The 17,986-nt window shown below is 38.1% G+C and overlaps 1 protein-coding gene across 10 annotated transcripts in view; it reads right to left on the reverse strand.

Annotated features, from left to right (window-relative positions):
• Positions 1-17,986, reverse strand: part of SLC25A12 (solute carrier family 25 member 12) — an 83,446-nt gene that overhangs the window by 52,218 nt on the left and 13,242 nt on the right. For all 10 annotated transcript variants that reach the window (XM_065560773.1, XM_065560770.1, XM_065560769.1 and 7 more), the window contains exons 3-4: positions 11,564-11,706; positions 5,449-5,564 (exon numbers count right to left, since the gene is read on the reverse strand). In XM_065560773.1, coding sequence (XP_065416845.1) covers positions 5,449-5,564; positions 11,564-11,706 — 259 coding nt within the window. The remainder of the gene's footprint in view (positions 1-5,448; positions 5,565-11,563; positions 11,707-17,986) is intronic.

Consider the following 17,986-nt stretch of genomic DNA (forward strand, 5'->3'; position numbering starts at 1 on the left):
AAAGTCTGTCTGAAAAGCTCCCTGGGGGTGTTGCGCAGGTGGTGTGTTAGGGAGTAACAGAGGAAGGAATCCAATGGTATGTATGTCCTCATAGCAACTGGGAGGAGGCTTCCCAGCTCAGGTAGACAGCCATGCACTAGCATGCTAAAAATAGCTGTATGGCTTCAGCAGCATGAGCAAGCCACCCCAGCTGCTGCCATTATTGCCTGTGGCCACACTGTTCTTTTTAGCACAATCACTCAGGCGGAGCAGGCACGTATCTGTCTACCCATTCTGGGAAGTACCCTCCCATCTGCTGTATAGCCATACCCCAAGTGTAACAAATGCAGCAGTATGCCTGCTAGTGTTGAGGTGGGAGAGTGGGAAGAGGGTGGTGCATGGGGTGTATAAATAGGAATGAAAATGAATGGAAACATATTTCTATTCCTATTTAAAAGGTCAGGACCATTATTAGTAGTGGCCAAGGTACAAAGGTAATGAATTAATCATTTTTGTGTAAATGAACACTTACAAGTTACTGCTTCCTCTGCAGCTGAGCTCCTGTTCTGTAAATTAACACTACGATGAAGGTTCAAGAACTGTCCCTGGATTTTAAACTATTTACTATTAAAACCGAATGGGTGCCTCTCACCGATCGATAACAGATTATGCTGAGTGGTTCTAGTTGTTAGACTGGAGAGGAGAAAGGGTAGTGGGATAGAAGAAAGATTAAACAGAAAACCAGGTGGAAGGACCAAAGAAAGGAAGGGTGCCATTTCTAATTTCACAGGAACTACCAGGATTATCATAAATAACTAAAATGCATTGATGAGTCCATCATGTTCCCATATTCACTGCATGTACCTATGATACCACGTTAAACAGAAACCAAGCTCAGGTTAGGTAATAAATGTACACTAAATTTAACATGAAGGTGTGTTGCTGTGTTGTATTTAAAATTTGGGTTTTTTTTATCCAATCTCATGAGTTAGTTTTAAAGCCTGACTCATGATTTTTGAGCATTTGGGGTTGGCAAAATAGGAAAACAAACAGTTATACTGAAGTGTTCTCAACTACCTCTCACTCACTCTTCCTCACCCCCTCCCCATCCTCCAGCACTCTCAAAACCTCTACTGTTTCTTGCTCTTAAGGAAGATTTAACTGTCTCTTTCCCAAGGAGTAATTTATTACATTTGTTGGAGTAAATTCACTGGTTTAAATCAGAATTTTGGTTAATAATCCCATCCATCTACAACAGTATAGACAAAGCTTTTGTAAATGCTTTCATAAGAGATTAGGAGACAGTCTTTTTTTTTTTGCTCTGAGCAACAATATTTAAATGCCTTGCATTAGTCAGCGTTCAGGTATCCAAATACCTTCCAACTTGCTCCAAAAGAATTTTAAAACTGAACACTGGGAAATCATGAACAGGAAAACTGTAAAACAGTATACAATTTTGGTTATTTTATCTGTTCTTCTGCTCTTCAGAGCTACAAGCTTTTAAGATAGCTCAGGTGTTTAACTAAAAATCAGTCTCTGAAACATTCCATGGTTTCAGAGAATGGCTGTCCTTTTAGCCTCTGCATGAAAAGGTGAAAAATTGGAAGAAAGTGCTTGGACTTGTAAACGCCAGTTAAGTGACACAATCCAGATCAGTTTAAAGTTTACTCAGTTGACAGTTCAAGAAGAATCCTTTGATTTCCAGTCAAATACCTACTTCTAGAGAAATTTTAAGCAGTCTTGGCAATCATGGGTTCCAGTCACTTTTACCCCCCAGCATGGGGATTATCTGCTTAGCATCAAGCAAAGCCACAGCTGTTTGGGTTATCTCAGAAGACAGAGGTGAAAGGCAAAAACTACCCAACATGAACATTTGCTCTAACCCAATTTCAGTTTCAACTAAAAATGTATAGAAAAAAATCTGTAAAATTCTCTCAGTTTTGTAGCATTTGTTTTATATCTTATTTTAAATACTTCTTTCAAGTTAAGACGGCTTATCATCAGTGAAGTAGACACCATCAATGAAGGTAAAAAAATAAATCAACCAGGGTCTTAGAATTACCTGACTAGGAAAAGTCCTGACTTGAAAGTATTCTAAAGGTGAACTGTGATTTCACAAATCCTTAGCATGTTTATCATTAAGGGATGCTAAATCCCTTTCTCAAAAATTAACAACAAAGAGTCCTGTGGCACCTTATAGACTAACAGACGTATTGGAGTATAAGCTTTTGTGGGTGAATACCCACTTCGTCAGATGCATGGGGTATTCACCACGAAAGCTTATGCTCCAATAGGTCTGTTAGTCTATACGGTGCCACAGGACTCTTTGTTGCTTTTTACAGACCCAGACTAACACGGCTATCCCTCTGATACTTTCTCAAAAATTGTTTTCTTTCTATTACAGCCAAGATTGAAACAAGAATGAATGGTTTAAATGAGGTTGTGACTTGTTCAACTAGGTATTGACTACTAATCGTTTCCCCCCTTTTTCTTTTATTTCAATAAATTTAGATTTTAGACAATTCTCAGTAATGTATAATCTCACATATGTTATCCACTGATAATTGATCAATCGTTCCGACAAATAGTTTCTATATAAACATAAAGCTGTCACCCTTGTTCTCTCTGAGATTTTAGGTGTTTCTGTGTAAAAGCTTTACACATAATTTAACAAACAAGTTACTCATTGGGAGTAGAGCACAAACGTTTTATCAAGAGCTAGCAAGAGTAGAAGAGTGACAGAAAGAGGGCAAGAAAAACAGCAAGATGCTAAGATGGCCACATTTGTCATGCGTATATATGCAGGGTCAAGCCTAAAGGGGAGAAAAAAAATCAGAGTGAAGGAATCTACCTATTGTGTCATTGAAATGTAACCACAGTTCCAGGCCCAGCTTGACAAAGCCCTGGCTGGGATGATTTAGCTGGGAATTGGTCCTGCTTTGAGCAGGCGGTTGGACTAGATGACCTCTTGAGGTCCCTTCCAACTCTGATATTCTATGATTCTACAACTGTCTACCAATCGTGCGCTCTAGTTGACTAGCTCTATTCCATTTCAGTATAATTTCTAATAATTCTCTACATTATAAATATTTATACATATGGGACATGACATACATGAATAGAAACCTTGTACACTACATAGATTAATATACACGTCACAATTAAGTGTGTGTATTTTGGTCAAGCAATGGGTAATAGCTTTGTTTATTCACACTTCTGATTGGCTAAGGTCAAAAATTACAAACCAAAGAAAACTGATCTTCTCCCCTCACCCCACGAGGAGTAAATATCTTGTAAGATTCTTTGAAGCAAAGAGCCAAAATGGAAATATCACACTTCACCATGATCTCGTCTCGTGAGGTCTTTGGAGAGTTTCCTAATTTGACATAACTGAAATGGTCTCCTGCACTCATATGAAGCTAACCCACTGTCGGATACATAGGTGATGGGGGGGGGGGGGGGGAGCCCAGAAATAAACCAATACAGAAGCATCTCCTTAATTCACAAAAGTGATTTGAGACCAACTGCTGATTAGCAAATGTGAGTATTTCATATGAAATTATATAGTGCTTTATATTTCCCCCATACTCTACACACTCATAATAACCCTGTGAAGGTGGTTAAGTATCCCATTTTACATATAGGAAAATTGCCAAGGGAAACTGCCAAGTAAGCAACAAAAGAAAGTCAGGGGTACTGCACCACAAAACATATATTATAAAGAATTAAAACATTTCACAGTACACCACTAACTATAAAATATACTAGTAATTGCACTATGGTATATTTTGTAAAAGTAATGAACTGGGGGCAGTAGTATAAAACTTCCCTACAGCACTCTGCTGTTAAAAGGAGTATCAACTTAAAAATCACAATTCTATCTGAAAGGTTGGTTTTAGTTGTATTTTTACAACTAACATTATAATAATTGTAAGAAGACAAATTTGTATCTATTTTTACAGATTACCTTGTGCATTTGACAACACTTTGTGTCTAGTCAGTTTCCCTTGTTTTGTGATCCTTTAATACAGCAACAGAAGAGGAAAAACACAATTTAACAATAGGAAGCTCTGATCGTAAAACCACCAAAATTGGCAGAGAGGGACACAGGGGCACGTATACTCTGTGAAATTACTTTTAACTCATTTTTGGAACCAGCTGTTTCAACTTGACTCTGTTCATGTACTTTTGTGAGAAATCGGGGCATCATCACTTTTTTTTGGCAAGAATTAATTTAATGGATTGCTTTGACAGTTTGACTGCTAGCTAGTACTTGAATTTACTGTTTCTTTTTACGAAGTTCTTACATATTATTTCTCTTTAGGATGTGGCAGACCCTGAGTGCTTAATATTTTGCCCTGTTTGTTAATCATGTCACTTTATACAAGTATCTCCTCAATATATGTTCCATTCTATATGCATCCGAAGAAGTGGGCTGTAGTCCACGAAAGCTTATGCTCTAATAAATTTGTTAGTCTCTAAGGTGCCACAAGTCCTCCTGTTCTTCTTTTTATACAAGTAATGATTCAAGCAGTACTATAGAGCCTTTTTCTGAAGAAAAAAAAAGTATAATGCATGATTTGAGTTTCATCACCACCTCAAAAATTGATGCAAAAATGTTCAGAAATTGCCGGTACAGACAGTAAGTGGCCACAAATCCAAGCATAAATTGCATTATCTTTATTGAAAGCTTTATTCTTTTGGATAAAATTAACATGTCTCACTCCATTTATTAAAATTCTCAGCATTAAATATTTTCTAATCTAAATATACATTATTTTAATTTAACATTAAATAACAAATCTACAATCTATTATAATCAGTAAGCTTTTACCTATTCAGTAACATGATAAAATGAAAATCTTTCACCTACAGAATCCTGTTCAGTTCAGTTCTTAATCAATGATAAAAATTAGACTGGAACAATAAAAGTCTAAAAGCCAAATTCCATTCTTATTTACATGGCTTCAACTCAGGAGTTGTACCCATATCAGATAGAGTAGAATTTATCCCTAAAACAGGAAAATTGAATCGGGATTTCTAGAACATGAATTAGAACATCTTCATTTCTACCTGCAACCCTATTATCTTCTCAATAAATGTAGTAACAGTTCTCCAAAGGTGGTACATGGAGATCCTTAACTTCTTACATAAATCCCTTCAGGAATGAAGGAATTAGTATCCATAGTTCACTGTGTTTCAGGACAGTCCTGCACAAGCAAGTTTTGCACCACCTATTTTAGAAATGTGTAAGAGTCAATGATTCAACAAAATATAGTAATTACATTTCTGGATTTCTTACGCTTGTGTTCTAACCAACACTTTGAAAAAATGAAAAATTTTACCTATAGATACCCTATGTGCTGAACAATATGCATTTCAAATTAGTTTTCCAGGGAGTCTTGGCCATTCTTGCAATCTAAACTATTGACCTTAATCTGTTAAAGTGCTTTCTGTGAGTATTCTTACCAAATGTCACTTCTCCATTGCCACTCTTGTCAAACAACTGAAAAGCAACAATGAACATTGCATCTGGAGTACACAAAACTGACTCAAATGCCAAAAACTCTTGATAGGAGATCAACCTACAAAGGAAAAACAGAAGTTAAAGGCTTTAAAAGATATTCAACAAGGGCCAGGAAGGTTGGGGTTTGATAATTTGGAAGGCTTCACAATTCTCCAGAGATTAAGAACAGGTGTCAAGAAACCTGATTCTACGTTAAAAATGGGAACAAATGTGCTGTGTGGCCTTAGGAAGTCACAACCCCGTGACTCAGTTTCCAATTGCATTCAGATCTGTGGACAGAACTCTCAGTACAAACCTAGTATTTAATACTTCATAATTATTTTTCAAGTGCTGTTCTACTTGAATTTACAAAGTGTCAAGTAACAAAGCATTTCTGCTGAAATTAAATTTAGAGGGTTGCCACATGCTGTCCCAGAAAAAGTTGGATTTTTTATGAACAAACTGAAATGAGATTTTCCTCACAAAATGTAGAATATAAACATACCTTGAAATTCCTTTAAGAACACTGAAATAATACACTACTTTTAAAATTAAGCAAGCAAAACGTGTATAATTGCAACAGCTCTGAATTTCAAATTAGCATGTGTCTAGAAAAATAGTTGCAGTATAGCACAAAGCCCATTTTATTCACATTCCATCATTAATTTCTTTATCTACTTTATTTTAACATCAGTTAGGTATTTTTTGTATTTTCATTGTAATCTCCAAAATAAGTTTAAACCACAAAAATGAACTGCATCTATAGAATAAAGTAACATGCATAACATTTCTGCAGATTGTCAAGGTAAGAATTCTCAAAAAAATATTTATTGATCTCAATTTACAAAATATAGCCTTCCAGTACTCTCAATGCTAAAGGATGAACTCAGTGAATTAAGCATAGCAGTTATTTTGCACAGGGACAGTTCATGTACGAAGACCTCAATTGGACAGATGCATATTTTATGAAACAGTTTAATGAATTAGGCCATAGTAGCCATTAGTTCATCTAGCCCTTATATATACACTAACCAAAATGCAGAACCTTATAACAAGATCCCTTAGTTTCCATATTCCCACTGAACTAGAATCTAGAAATATGGCACCAACATTATGGGCCACTAAACACAGGAAAAATCTCAATTTTGACATTTCTATCACAGACCACCAGTCTAACAATTTACAAAAACGAGTTTCTTCCACAAGGTGATGATTTTGGAAAAGTTGAAATCTAAGGGCCCTGGTTCTATTTATCAGATTTTAACCAAGAAAAATTAGAATGGGAACAAGAACTATGCAATTACCAACATAGTTACATCCATCCAAAGGACAGACTACCATCCAGTCTTACACAACACACAATTTACTCCAGATTAAAGATAGGCAAATTAGATTTTAGCCCCTGAGAAACAACATCTTTTAAATAGGTTGATAGCCAAACTGTGGGATAAAGTAAACAAGAAACTAAACCAAATATACAAAACTTGCATTGTGTCCTGAAGACCGTCAGTTCTGGATTGTGGGAGAGCACCAACAACTAGGAGGTTTCAAAAGGCGCCCTCTACCAAGAAAGCCCAAACACTGCTGTTGGTGAGTTCAATCCCAAAAAATGACAAATGTATCAAACTAAAGGACAGAACAACTATTTAAAAAAAAAACACTTTCTACGGTGCACCTAAAGCAAACTGGTCCCCAAATACTCCATCTTTTTCCAGAACTGTCATAAATTTTGATTATTCTTGACCATTTTTTCTAGGATTGTTAATCCTTCTTGAGTTACTTAAAATTTGAGAACTTAATTTTTAGGGGCAGACTAGTTAATGGTTATTCATAAGACCTTGGTTCAATTCCCAGGTTTTGCCATTGATCTGCAGTGTGACTTTGGATAGTCGCTTTAGCTCTCTGTGTGTAGTGTACACAAAAGGGACATTAATGCTTACCTAAACATTGTAAAGCAATTTTAGATCCTCGGAAAAGTGTATAATGTATTATTACAATTTGGTTGTAGACTAAAATAATTAATAATGTTATACATGAAACTACCTGTAGAAATAATACAGTTATCAAAGACTAAAATTTGGTATAAGATGCTAAGACTCACGATGAAGGCTATAAAAGAAGATGTTTCTGGAAAAAAAATTCAGGGATAAACCTGATGTTGTTACCATATAGGCACAGAATAAATCTTTCACATGAAAAAATCCTGACTACAGATAAATATACATCTAAAGATTCTGGAAGGAGCAGTTTCAGACAACTGAGTGTCCAAATATTTTGTATTCCAGATCACACAATAATAGTTCCCCATCACATCATCAGTTATTAGCATATAATGCATAAAGTCATTTTATTTTTAATTGTACACCTAAAACTTCACATTTAAGTTGCAATTCACATCATCCTATTTTGCTAATAACTTCTACTTTTGAACAAAAGTTATTTATAACACCAAATTACTATTTCAGACGTCCCTCACAAGCAAATATGATATATAATCAAATCCTTATTTTTTCTGTTCCCTAATCACATTCATTTCTAGATGAATTTTGTGTTTTTAGCGGTGAGGAAATAACACTCTGGCACTAAGCATGCAGCAGTCTGGTGCTGTGTGAACTGTCTCACATAATTCTGAAAATGCAACTCAATGTTAGCCTAAAATCCTATTTTAGTTATGTGTTTTCCTGAACTGAGACTAATAATCAGATGAAACAGTATTCTTCATCTGAATCAGAACTATAAACTAGGACAAAACCAAATGTATTTTCATTTGTGACTCTTTTAGGATCTGAACCCAGGACTCCTAAATAAATCCAACTCTGAGTTCCTGTCTCCCACCAATTTTGGATGATGGCAACAGGAAGAGAAAAGAAACACTTTTCTAGACCCTTTCAACTAAGAATCTCAAGTACACAACATTAATTGCTTACATTGTGAGTGGAAGAGAAGGATGTATTAAAGAAAGCATCCAAAAAGAATGTTAAAATGCCTACAAGTAAATCTGAAAAAAGATTAAAGTTTTATGCAAGCAAGATTATTTTAATCACATTTTTGTATCCTGTTAAATAATCTAAAACAGATTTTAGAGATAATTTTTGCCCTCTAATATGCAGCATGCTTCACTCTGTACTTTGCAAAAATTAACCAGTGAGCTCATTTTCCAAGGTGTAGATTGTCATATTCTGGAGAGCAGGCTCAAGCCTCATAAAAATGAAACAGTAAGTGAATAAAAAAGAGAATATTGCATTAATTTGTAAATACCAATCAAGATTTAAACCATATTTTACTAGTCCTATTCATATTTTGAGAATGTTTTGATATGAAAGCTCTCAACTGCAAAAATCCAAACACTAGTGAAGGTGGAATATTAAGATGTCATAAGTACTTGCTCTTCTGAATTTTAAGCAGCAGATTTCATGATCAATAGATGTAAACTACATTTATTCCAACAAGTGGTGGAGTTTTTGCTTCTTTACAGTTGGCATATAAGGCTGGAAATATCGGCCTTTACTCATGGCGGGAGCTAAAATGACCATTACCAATGAGCAAAGAAATGCTCAAAAACTGGGAAGGCAAGCTAAGTCTGGACATGTTAATGCTCAAATACGTTGGCCACCTTCCAACTTCTTCTGTCTCTGTAAAAATCCAAACTCCGGATAATAAGTTACACATTATTTCATCATATTTTATCGCCTGCATGAATACACTGATCTCACTCTGAACAATACTGTCCAAACAAAAAACTACACACAAAACAGAAAGTGGCAGAAAACCAGCAATTTCTCAGTCTCAGGGTCTGCTATAAGAAGTGAAAGACACTCTTGATTCCTAACTGTACAAAAGGTCCTTTTAAAAAACCACTCTTCAAATAAACACATTTCTAAAAGATGACCAACAGCTATGGGAGAAAGCAAAATATTACAGATTTGCTTATTTACTGATCATGATTTCAAAAAGATATGTATCTTCAGCCATATTGCTGGTGATACATCCCATTACATCCATGTGTTAGAGACAGTAATGTAACTTCTTTGGGTTATCAAATACCTCCTAAAAGTCCAAGGAGAAATGTTGCAACCTTATTTAACAAACATTATGTAACTATAGAAAAAAGAGTAAATTCTGTCTTCGCTATTTAACACAAATTATATGCATTTCATAGAACGATAATATTATTTATCAAGCGCAGATGCCAAACCTTTTTGATCAGGGTCCTTGCAATATAAAATAAAATATTCTAAAATACTACGATAAAGGAAAACGAAAAACATCTAAGTACCATCCAGGGTCAGATTTACACTTACAGAACCAAGGAAAATAAGAGGCTTTCAATTTCAAATAAATGAAATTTATCTATAAAAAATAGATTGTATTCTATTTTAATAGCAGCCTTCCATCTCTTCTCTACCAAATGCCCACTCCTCTCTGATGGTATTTTTGACCTCTGCTCTGATGCTTCTTAACCTCTTGGCTCCACTTTAACAACATCCATGCTTCTTGCTACAATATAGTGCCAAACCTGGACACCGAAATGCAGCAGTGGAGAAGAGCAGGCAGGCAAGTCTACTTTGGAACAGAGTAGGTTAAAAAAATAAAATACATCTTAGAAGACTGTGCATTTTGTGATACAGTTTCAGAGAGCAATTTATAAACAAGGACTACTGTTCATAAGCAATGATTAAAAAACTCTGTGCAGTATAACCTTATCTTGATTAGGTTATACTTTTCTTCCTACATAAAAAGTGTTTGGTGTCTCTCTTGCCAAGAGGTTCTCAGTGGTTTGATCGGTATGTGAATGGTGGCAGAGAGGTATTATAAAGACCACACACTACAGAAATTGCATAACATCTTTTCTATTTTTCCAAGCTGTGTTTAATTATGGATACTAAAGACCAGGGCAAACTTTTTGGCCCGAGGGCCACATCTGGGAATAGAAATTGTATGGCGGGCCATGAATGCTCACAAAATTGCAGTTGGGGTGCAGGAGGAGATGAGGGCTCTGGTTGGTTGTGCAGGCTCTGGGGTTGGGCCAGAAATTAGGAGTTCAGGGTGCGGGAGGGGGCTCTGGGCTGGGGGAGTAGGGTGCAGGGGGGGGGTGAGGGCTCTGGGGTGTGGCTGCGGATGAGGAGTTTGGAGTGTAGGAGGGTGCTCCGGGCTGGGATCAAAGGGTTCAGAGGGTGGGAGGGGGATCAGGGCTGGGGTAGGGGGTTGGGGTGCTTGAAGGGGTGCAGGAAGGTGCTCTGAACTGGGATTGAGGGGTTCGGAGGGCGGGAGGGGGATCAGGGCTGGGGCAAGGGCGCGGGGAGAAGCTCAGGGGTGCAGGCTCTGGGCGGCACTTACCTCAAGCAGCTCCCGGAAGCAGCGGCATGTCCCTTCTCCAGCTCCCACACTAAGGCGCGGCCAGGCGGCTCTGCATGCTGCCCCATCCACAGGCACCGCCCCTGCAGCTCCAGCCAATGGGAGCTGCAGGGGTGGCCGTTAGGGTGGGGGAAGCATGCAGAGTGGAGTTCCCTGGCTGCCCCTACATGTAGGAGCTGGAGTTGGGGGCTGTGCTGCTGCTTCTGGGAGCCACGTGGCATGGCCCCGACCCTACTCCCCAGCTGGAGCTCTGGAAGGTGCCATGCTGCTGCTTCCGGGAGCCGTATGGAGTGGCCCCCAACCCTGCTCCCCAGCTGGAGTGGGGCAAGCTCCAGACCCCACTTCCCAGCAGGAACTCGAGGGCCGGATTAAAACAGCTGGCAGGCCAGATCCAGCCCGTGGGCCGTAATTTGCCTGCTTTTAAAGTCTCTACAGTTGTTGATCATGGACCTGAATTAACTTCTTCAAATACTAAATACTATGTTAACCCCTCAGTTAAAAGCACCTTAAAAATTGTTATACTTTGTTATACTCTATATTCTCACTAATCTGAAACAAAATTATCTACTGAATTTGAGAAAATCTCATTATTTAGGTAAACAATTAAGCTCATACAGCGCAACACAAATACTAAGATATTGTTTTAGAAGGCAATAAAGTAACCAGAAGACATACTAAATCATTTGCCAATTATATGCTTGTAATGGAAAGCAAAGTTCTCACCCATCCTTTGTTTGATCTGCTACTCCCGCCAATAGTTGCAGTGTTTCAGGATTATAATTTGGGTCTGTATATAGTCCTAGGTATCTCTGCACAAAATCTCCTGGTGTCATGTAATGCTCTCCATCTTTCTCAACAGTGGTATACTAGAGTAAAAGAGAGAAAACAAAATAATATAATTTGGATGCTGATTAGGTTAGCGGTTATTGAATTGGTACAGTTAGTCAAATATCAATTTTAAAAGTATGAAACACCGCATAGAATAATAACTACTTTGTGATTTAGGGTTTCTATTCAAACAGTTGAAGTGTCAGCAGGCTAGTCATTTCATACAACGAATCAGATTATGCCTGTGGAACAAACAATGGATTCACGTACCTTCCACATCCTTGAACAAAAAAGCAGATTACAAATTTGCTTAAATGCTTGTGTATTTACATAAATTCAGACAAACCATTAGAACCACATAACTTCTCATTTAAAGTTATAAAAGGCCGTAATTTTCATGCTACATTTTCAATATCGTCATTAGAAAATGATTAGGAACTCCTTAAAAGACAGAAAGACTGTATTATCCCTTACTTAGCTATCTAACCCTTACAAACCAACAATATCATAGAAAATGCAGAATTGTTAAGCCATTTTCAACAGCTGTGTACTGGTAATAGGTGGACTGATGGTAATGTATACTAGAAAGTCATTACTGTGGTGTGACAGAAGATTTGGAAGCAAAATACATTAACTTATGTTGAATCTAGAACTGGTCAAAACTTTAAATCTCTGGTTTGTGGGAAATTATAAGATTTCAAGATTTGTTTTTAGTTCAAATCAGAAAAAAATCTTTCTAAAATTTCCCAAACATTTCAGTTCCAGAAACTTTGTTTCAGAATTCCAAAATACCAATTCTGATTTTTATTGTATGGCTTTTTCAATGGGGGGGAGGGCCCCACGGGTGGGCCATGGCCCACCCAAATCATGGCCAGAGTCCCCCAAATCTACAGACTGGGAGGGGGTGAGTCATTGGGGGGTGGTGCCTCATGGGGCTGAATCAGATGGGAGATGTGCCTCATAAAAGGTGGGTCTGGGCCGGAAACCAGAGGAGCAGTGTGCGGCAGTGGCAGGAGAGGGACACAGCCGGACAGGCAGATGGACACCAAGCCGGGGTCAGGAAAGGTGGGTGGTGCTCCTCCGCCCCATGGGCATGTCCCACAGCCTGTGTGCCCCTGGGAGACTCATCTTCTGGTGAAGATACATATAAAGAAAAGCATTACTCAAAGCTACTTCTAAGGAACTCATTTCTACTTTGTCCAGAGGTTGCTTCATTTTTTTAGGGGGTGGGAGTAAGGCACGGATGTTGCAGCTTCTTTTTTTATGCATTAACCCAAATGCATCTCTTTGTAAGAATATGATGACAGAAAGATGACTGTCCAAGCCTCTGGGCTCCACATCATCAATAAAAAGATCCCTCCTTCCCTTTTTCTTAGATCCCGAGTTGAAAAGCCTCTATTTTTAAATTTTAATACAGTAGTAACTGACCGCAAAAAAAAAAAAAAAAAAAAAAGTTACTTTGATAGCAGGTGAAAAGAAAAAACTGTGTGGTGCCCAAGAGATTTTAATATTTCAACTCTAAAAACCCCACTAACTTCAAACAGAGCAAGATCAGAGAATGACTGTGTGGAAAAACTGAAACAGCATGGAGAGCCAGGGAAGTACCAAAGGATTTTGGCAGGGAAAACAAGTTTGCTAACTTTTCAAAAAAAGTTATACTCAACATTTTGAAGTGTAAATTTAAAAAAAGGTCTAAAATATATACAGTAAAATGTGAGGTAAGCCAAAAAACCTTACAGAGACCATGAAAGTCAGCTACACCTCACATATTGCTCTGTATTGAATTCTGACCCAAGATTCTCATATACACAGTAGAAAATAAAAGTGCTAAATCACAAATGTTGAAATTAAACAAACTTATCCTCTAGTCACACCTCCAAAAAAATCTGCCACACATGTATGAATTCATCATTACCTTTCACGGGCTCAAATGCTCATATTAACCTACATACCAGTATGATACATCCAACCAAAATAATATATTTCTAAGGCTGGAAAGTTTTCCTATTTGTAGTGAGAGGATTTTTATGCAAGCCTTTATAGAATCTGTGTCCATGAATATGGGGTAGGACACAACTGTGTCTGGAGAAAACTGTTTAGGTTTAATTCGATTTTAGCTATAGTCTATAGGTACTCATCTTAAAACTTAATTGTAAAAAATACTCCAATTAAAATTGAGAAAGTTAAACAGTTTACATTTCACTCTTTATGATGTTTAGTAATTTGCTTTCTTTATATCTTGCACTACATACATATAAATTGGTCTCACTTTCTGCTTTTAATATATTAGGGCAAATACTACTGAGAGAGATGACTGGAAACATTACTACTGTTTTTTCTCAAAACCTGAATTTCAGGTCAACTTTACTCTTACTGTGTCCTTATAATATTTCAGCATTCCCAAAACGCAAAACATTGTAACACTTAAATTGCATATTTCCAACACCTATTAATCTCCAATAACCACTTCTGCCATTTTAGTTAGATTCCCATATTTAAAAATATTAGGTTGAATTCATTTTAAGGTTTTTAATCCAGAGAAAAATGTATTGTTACTTTCCCAAATTCAAGCAAAGCCCATGCTTGAGATGCCAAAACAAGATGCCATTTTCGGTAGATTATGCAGATATTCATATGATCATCCCTCTTCATATTCTGAATGTAGGAATAATTGTCAGCTGATGCCATTTTTTTTGCATAATTGCATCAATGAACGTTAACAGAATTGATATTCAAATTATAATTATGCTCTAGAGTTAACATGTACTGAGATGAGTTGGGGCAGTTCATGCCTCTGAGCTCTGTTTCAAGTTGTGTTCAGACTCAGAAAAACATCCATGCACTTGTTCAGAATTTGAAAGCAAAGGATTTAGCTATTGTGAAATTAAAGTTTATATTTTGGAGTCCACCCAAAATGTACCAGCTCACCAAGCCACCACAAACCAGCTGAATTTGACTACTGATTCTCTTTCCTATGACCACCATTTATTTTACACAATCGTTCTTGAGCAAACATATTTAAATATAAAAGAATAACTATTTTTCACAAGCCCCAAGACTGTGAAATATTTACAAAAATCTGAGGCTCTTCTGGAACAGTCTGCCAGTGCACACTGAATAAATAAGATCAGAGTGCTCAATTATAGGTATTGTCAATGTAGAAATTGACTCAGTGAGTGTGTTTCTTCTAAAAAAGACAAGAGCCTAAGATCTCACAAATTCCAGAAAAGCACTTTGTACCCAGTCTTTTCATTAAGTCTTTATTCAGATTATTAATAAAAGATCATTCCAATAGGTATACTTGAATTTGTAAAAGCTTGATTCATAAGCATGTCAGTCAGTTTGATTTAAAGAACAAATAAGAAAACTAGATTTTTCCTCAAAAACAAAACAAATTCCGACCTCCTCCAAATACAAACATGAAGAGCAGGAACCCATACGTATCTGACGAATAATAGGAAGTTCAAACTTCACCCAATTAAGGGCCATATTTGTAACTTGCCAGAAGCAAACTAGAGCCTTCGTAGATTCCTCCTCATAGTGCACCATCTTCAGTCAAGTGACCAGGCTTTATTTAATGTCAGGACACATTAACAGTCTTGACATTATCCCTTTAATGTTTATAATTCTAGAACTTCTTGGAGAAAAAAAGGAGAGGAAATGCCTGGTTTTAGGACCACAGTAATCTGAGGCAGAACATACTTAGATAGTCTAGTCCAATCCCCTTGCAAAGGCAGGATGCAGACCCTACCGCTATCCCTATAGAAGCATTAGATATTAAAAAGTGATACTACACTTGTTCATAATATAACAATTTTCAGACTTTGGGGTATTTGTCAATATTTCAGATCTTACCCAAATACACGCTACAGCCAATTCTTATTAACTAAACTAAAATTTATTAAAAAACCAAAAGAGAGAGAGTATGGTTAAAAGATCAATATACATACAGACATGAGTTCAATTCTTAAGATTCAGATTCATAGTAGAGATGGTGAGCTTTGTAGTTGCAAAGAGTTCCTTTAGAATTCAATTAATAGGTCACAGTCCAATGTCCAAATATCATATTCAGGGCATAACTGGGACCTCAGTCTTGCGACTCAAACTTCCCCTGATGAAGCTTAAGCAGACCTGAGATGACAGAATCAGGACCCCAGGATCTTTTATAAAATTTCATGTCTTTTGACAAGTTGGAATTCCTCAGGAAACAAAGGGTAATTAGGATGACTTTGAAGGAGGTCCATCACTGGTACTTAGAGATACAAATTAACATAAGGCCATTTGCTTGTTCCTCCACCATTCACAATACATTTCAAAGAGAGATGAATCCTGAGATATCCCATGTTTACAATTCATTTACATGATAGGATGTTCTTTTGACCTTGAATTATCAGAATACAGCATAGACAGGGACTGTTGATTACACTATCCACCCTACTTATACATATGTAAATACACAAAACCACAAACATTAGGTCCCTACATGTCTTTTGAGAGTTATTTATTTTGCAGGATGTTTAACCCTTTCTAGCCATGAATCACACTTCCAACGTGAGACTGGTGTGGAAGGGCGAAATTATAGCTCCTGGATACACCTTAAGGATCTGCCCACATTGATATGAGCTGTGTTTACATTGAATTCTTTGTAAGGCCAAATTATGATGCATGCTTTGGCCCCAGCCAAAAACTTAGCCCATACTTTGTGAAACACTTTAGTGATTCCAGGGTTTGGTCTATGTATTAACTTAACATAGCCATTAATGTTCTTCAGAGAGCACTTACTCTGGCATTCAGCCCTGAAGGCTGTGAGGTGTTGTACCTCAATTTCCCTTTGTGCACAGCAGTTCAAGCTTGTAGTGTATTTTCTGCTGTGAAAAGTTTTAGAAATATGTCTAAGCATTAGCTGTGAAGCCTCAACATGATTAGACTTTTTAACACGAAGTGTGTTCTTGTTAAACCAAAGAGCATAATCATAAGGGTTTCAATTATGTACCACTCTTAACACGTTCAAGGGCTTTTCCAAAAGACCATGCACATTGTACATTTTTATAGTTCTTCGTATCAGCAACAAGTTAGTTACAATCATTAGCAATAACATCAGTTCTATCACATGTGTACATTTACAACATTGTCGCGGGTGGTTTTGGGTACATGTTGTCAGTCGCCCCTCCCTCCGTGAAAGCAACGGCAGACAATCGTTTTGCGCCTTTTTTCCGTGCAGACGCCATACCACGGCAAGCATGGAGCCTGCTCAGCTCAGCTCACCGTCACTGCTGCTGTTGTGCCATGGGTGCTGCTGGCAGCAGACAGTGCAGTAGGTCTACAAACCATCGTCATCCACCACTTCCGCTGCAACTCTGCTCTCCTGCTGTTGTAAATGAGCTCAGTCTCAACTGAGTAAAATGATGACTGAGCTCAACAGAGTAAATGACCTCAGTCATCCAGCGCTTTCGCTGCAACTCTGCTCTCCTGGTGCCATGAATCCACTTCACAGGTCCTCTCGTCGTTCAGTATAAATATCTATTCTCATGGCATCTATCGTCATCCACCACTTCTGCTGCAACTCTGCTCTCCTGCAGATGCCATAGCACGGCAAGCATGGAGCCCGCTCAGCTCACCGCTGTTGTTGTGACCATTGTAAACCTCGCACGTTATCCTGCAGTATGTGCAGAACCTGCAAAAGCAGGCGAGGAGGCGACGACAGTGCGATCACGATAGTGATGAGGACGTGGACACAGACTTCTCTCAAACCACGGGCTCTGGCAATTTGGACATCATGGTGGTAATGGGGCAGGTTCATGCCATGGAACGCCGATTCTGGGCCCGGGAAATAAGCACAGACTGGTGGGACCGCATAGTGTTGCAGGTCTGGGATGATTCCCAATGTCTGCAAAACTTCCGCATGCGTAAGGGCACTTTCATGGAACTTTGTGACTTGCTTTCTCCTGCCCTGAAGCGCAAGAATACCAAGATGAGAGCGCCCTCACAGTTGAGAAGCGAGTGGCGATAGCCCTCTGGAAGCTTGCAACGCCAGACAGCTACCGATCAGTCAGGAATCAATTTGGAGTGGGTAAATCTACTGCAGGGGCTGCTGTGATCCAAGCAGCCAACGCAATCACTGAGCTGCTGCTATCAAGGGTACTGACTCTGGGAAATGTGCAAGTCATAGTGGATGGCTTTGCTGCAATGGGATTCCCTAACTGTGGTGGAGCGATAGACGGAATGCAAATCCCTGTCTTGGGACCGGACCACCTTGGCAGCCAGTATGTAAACCATAAGGGGTTCTTTTCAATGGTACTGTAAGCACTGGTGGATCAC

This window comes from Chrysemys picta, chromosome 11, assembly GCF_011386835.1.
Source record: "Chrysemys picta bellii isolate R12L10 chromosome 11, ASM1138683v2, whole genome shotgun sequence".
Lineage (NCBI taxonomy): Eukaryota > Metazoa > Chordata > Testudines > Emydidae > Chrysemys > Chrysemys picta.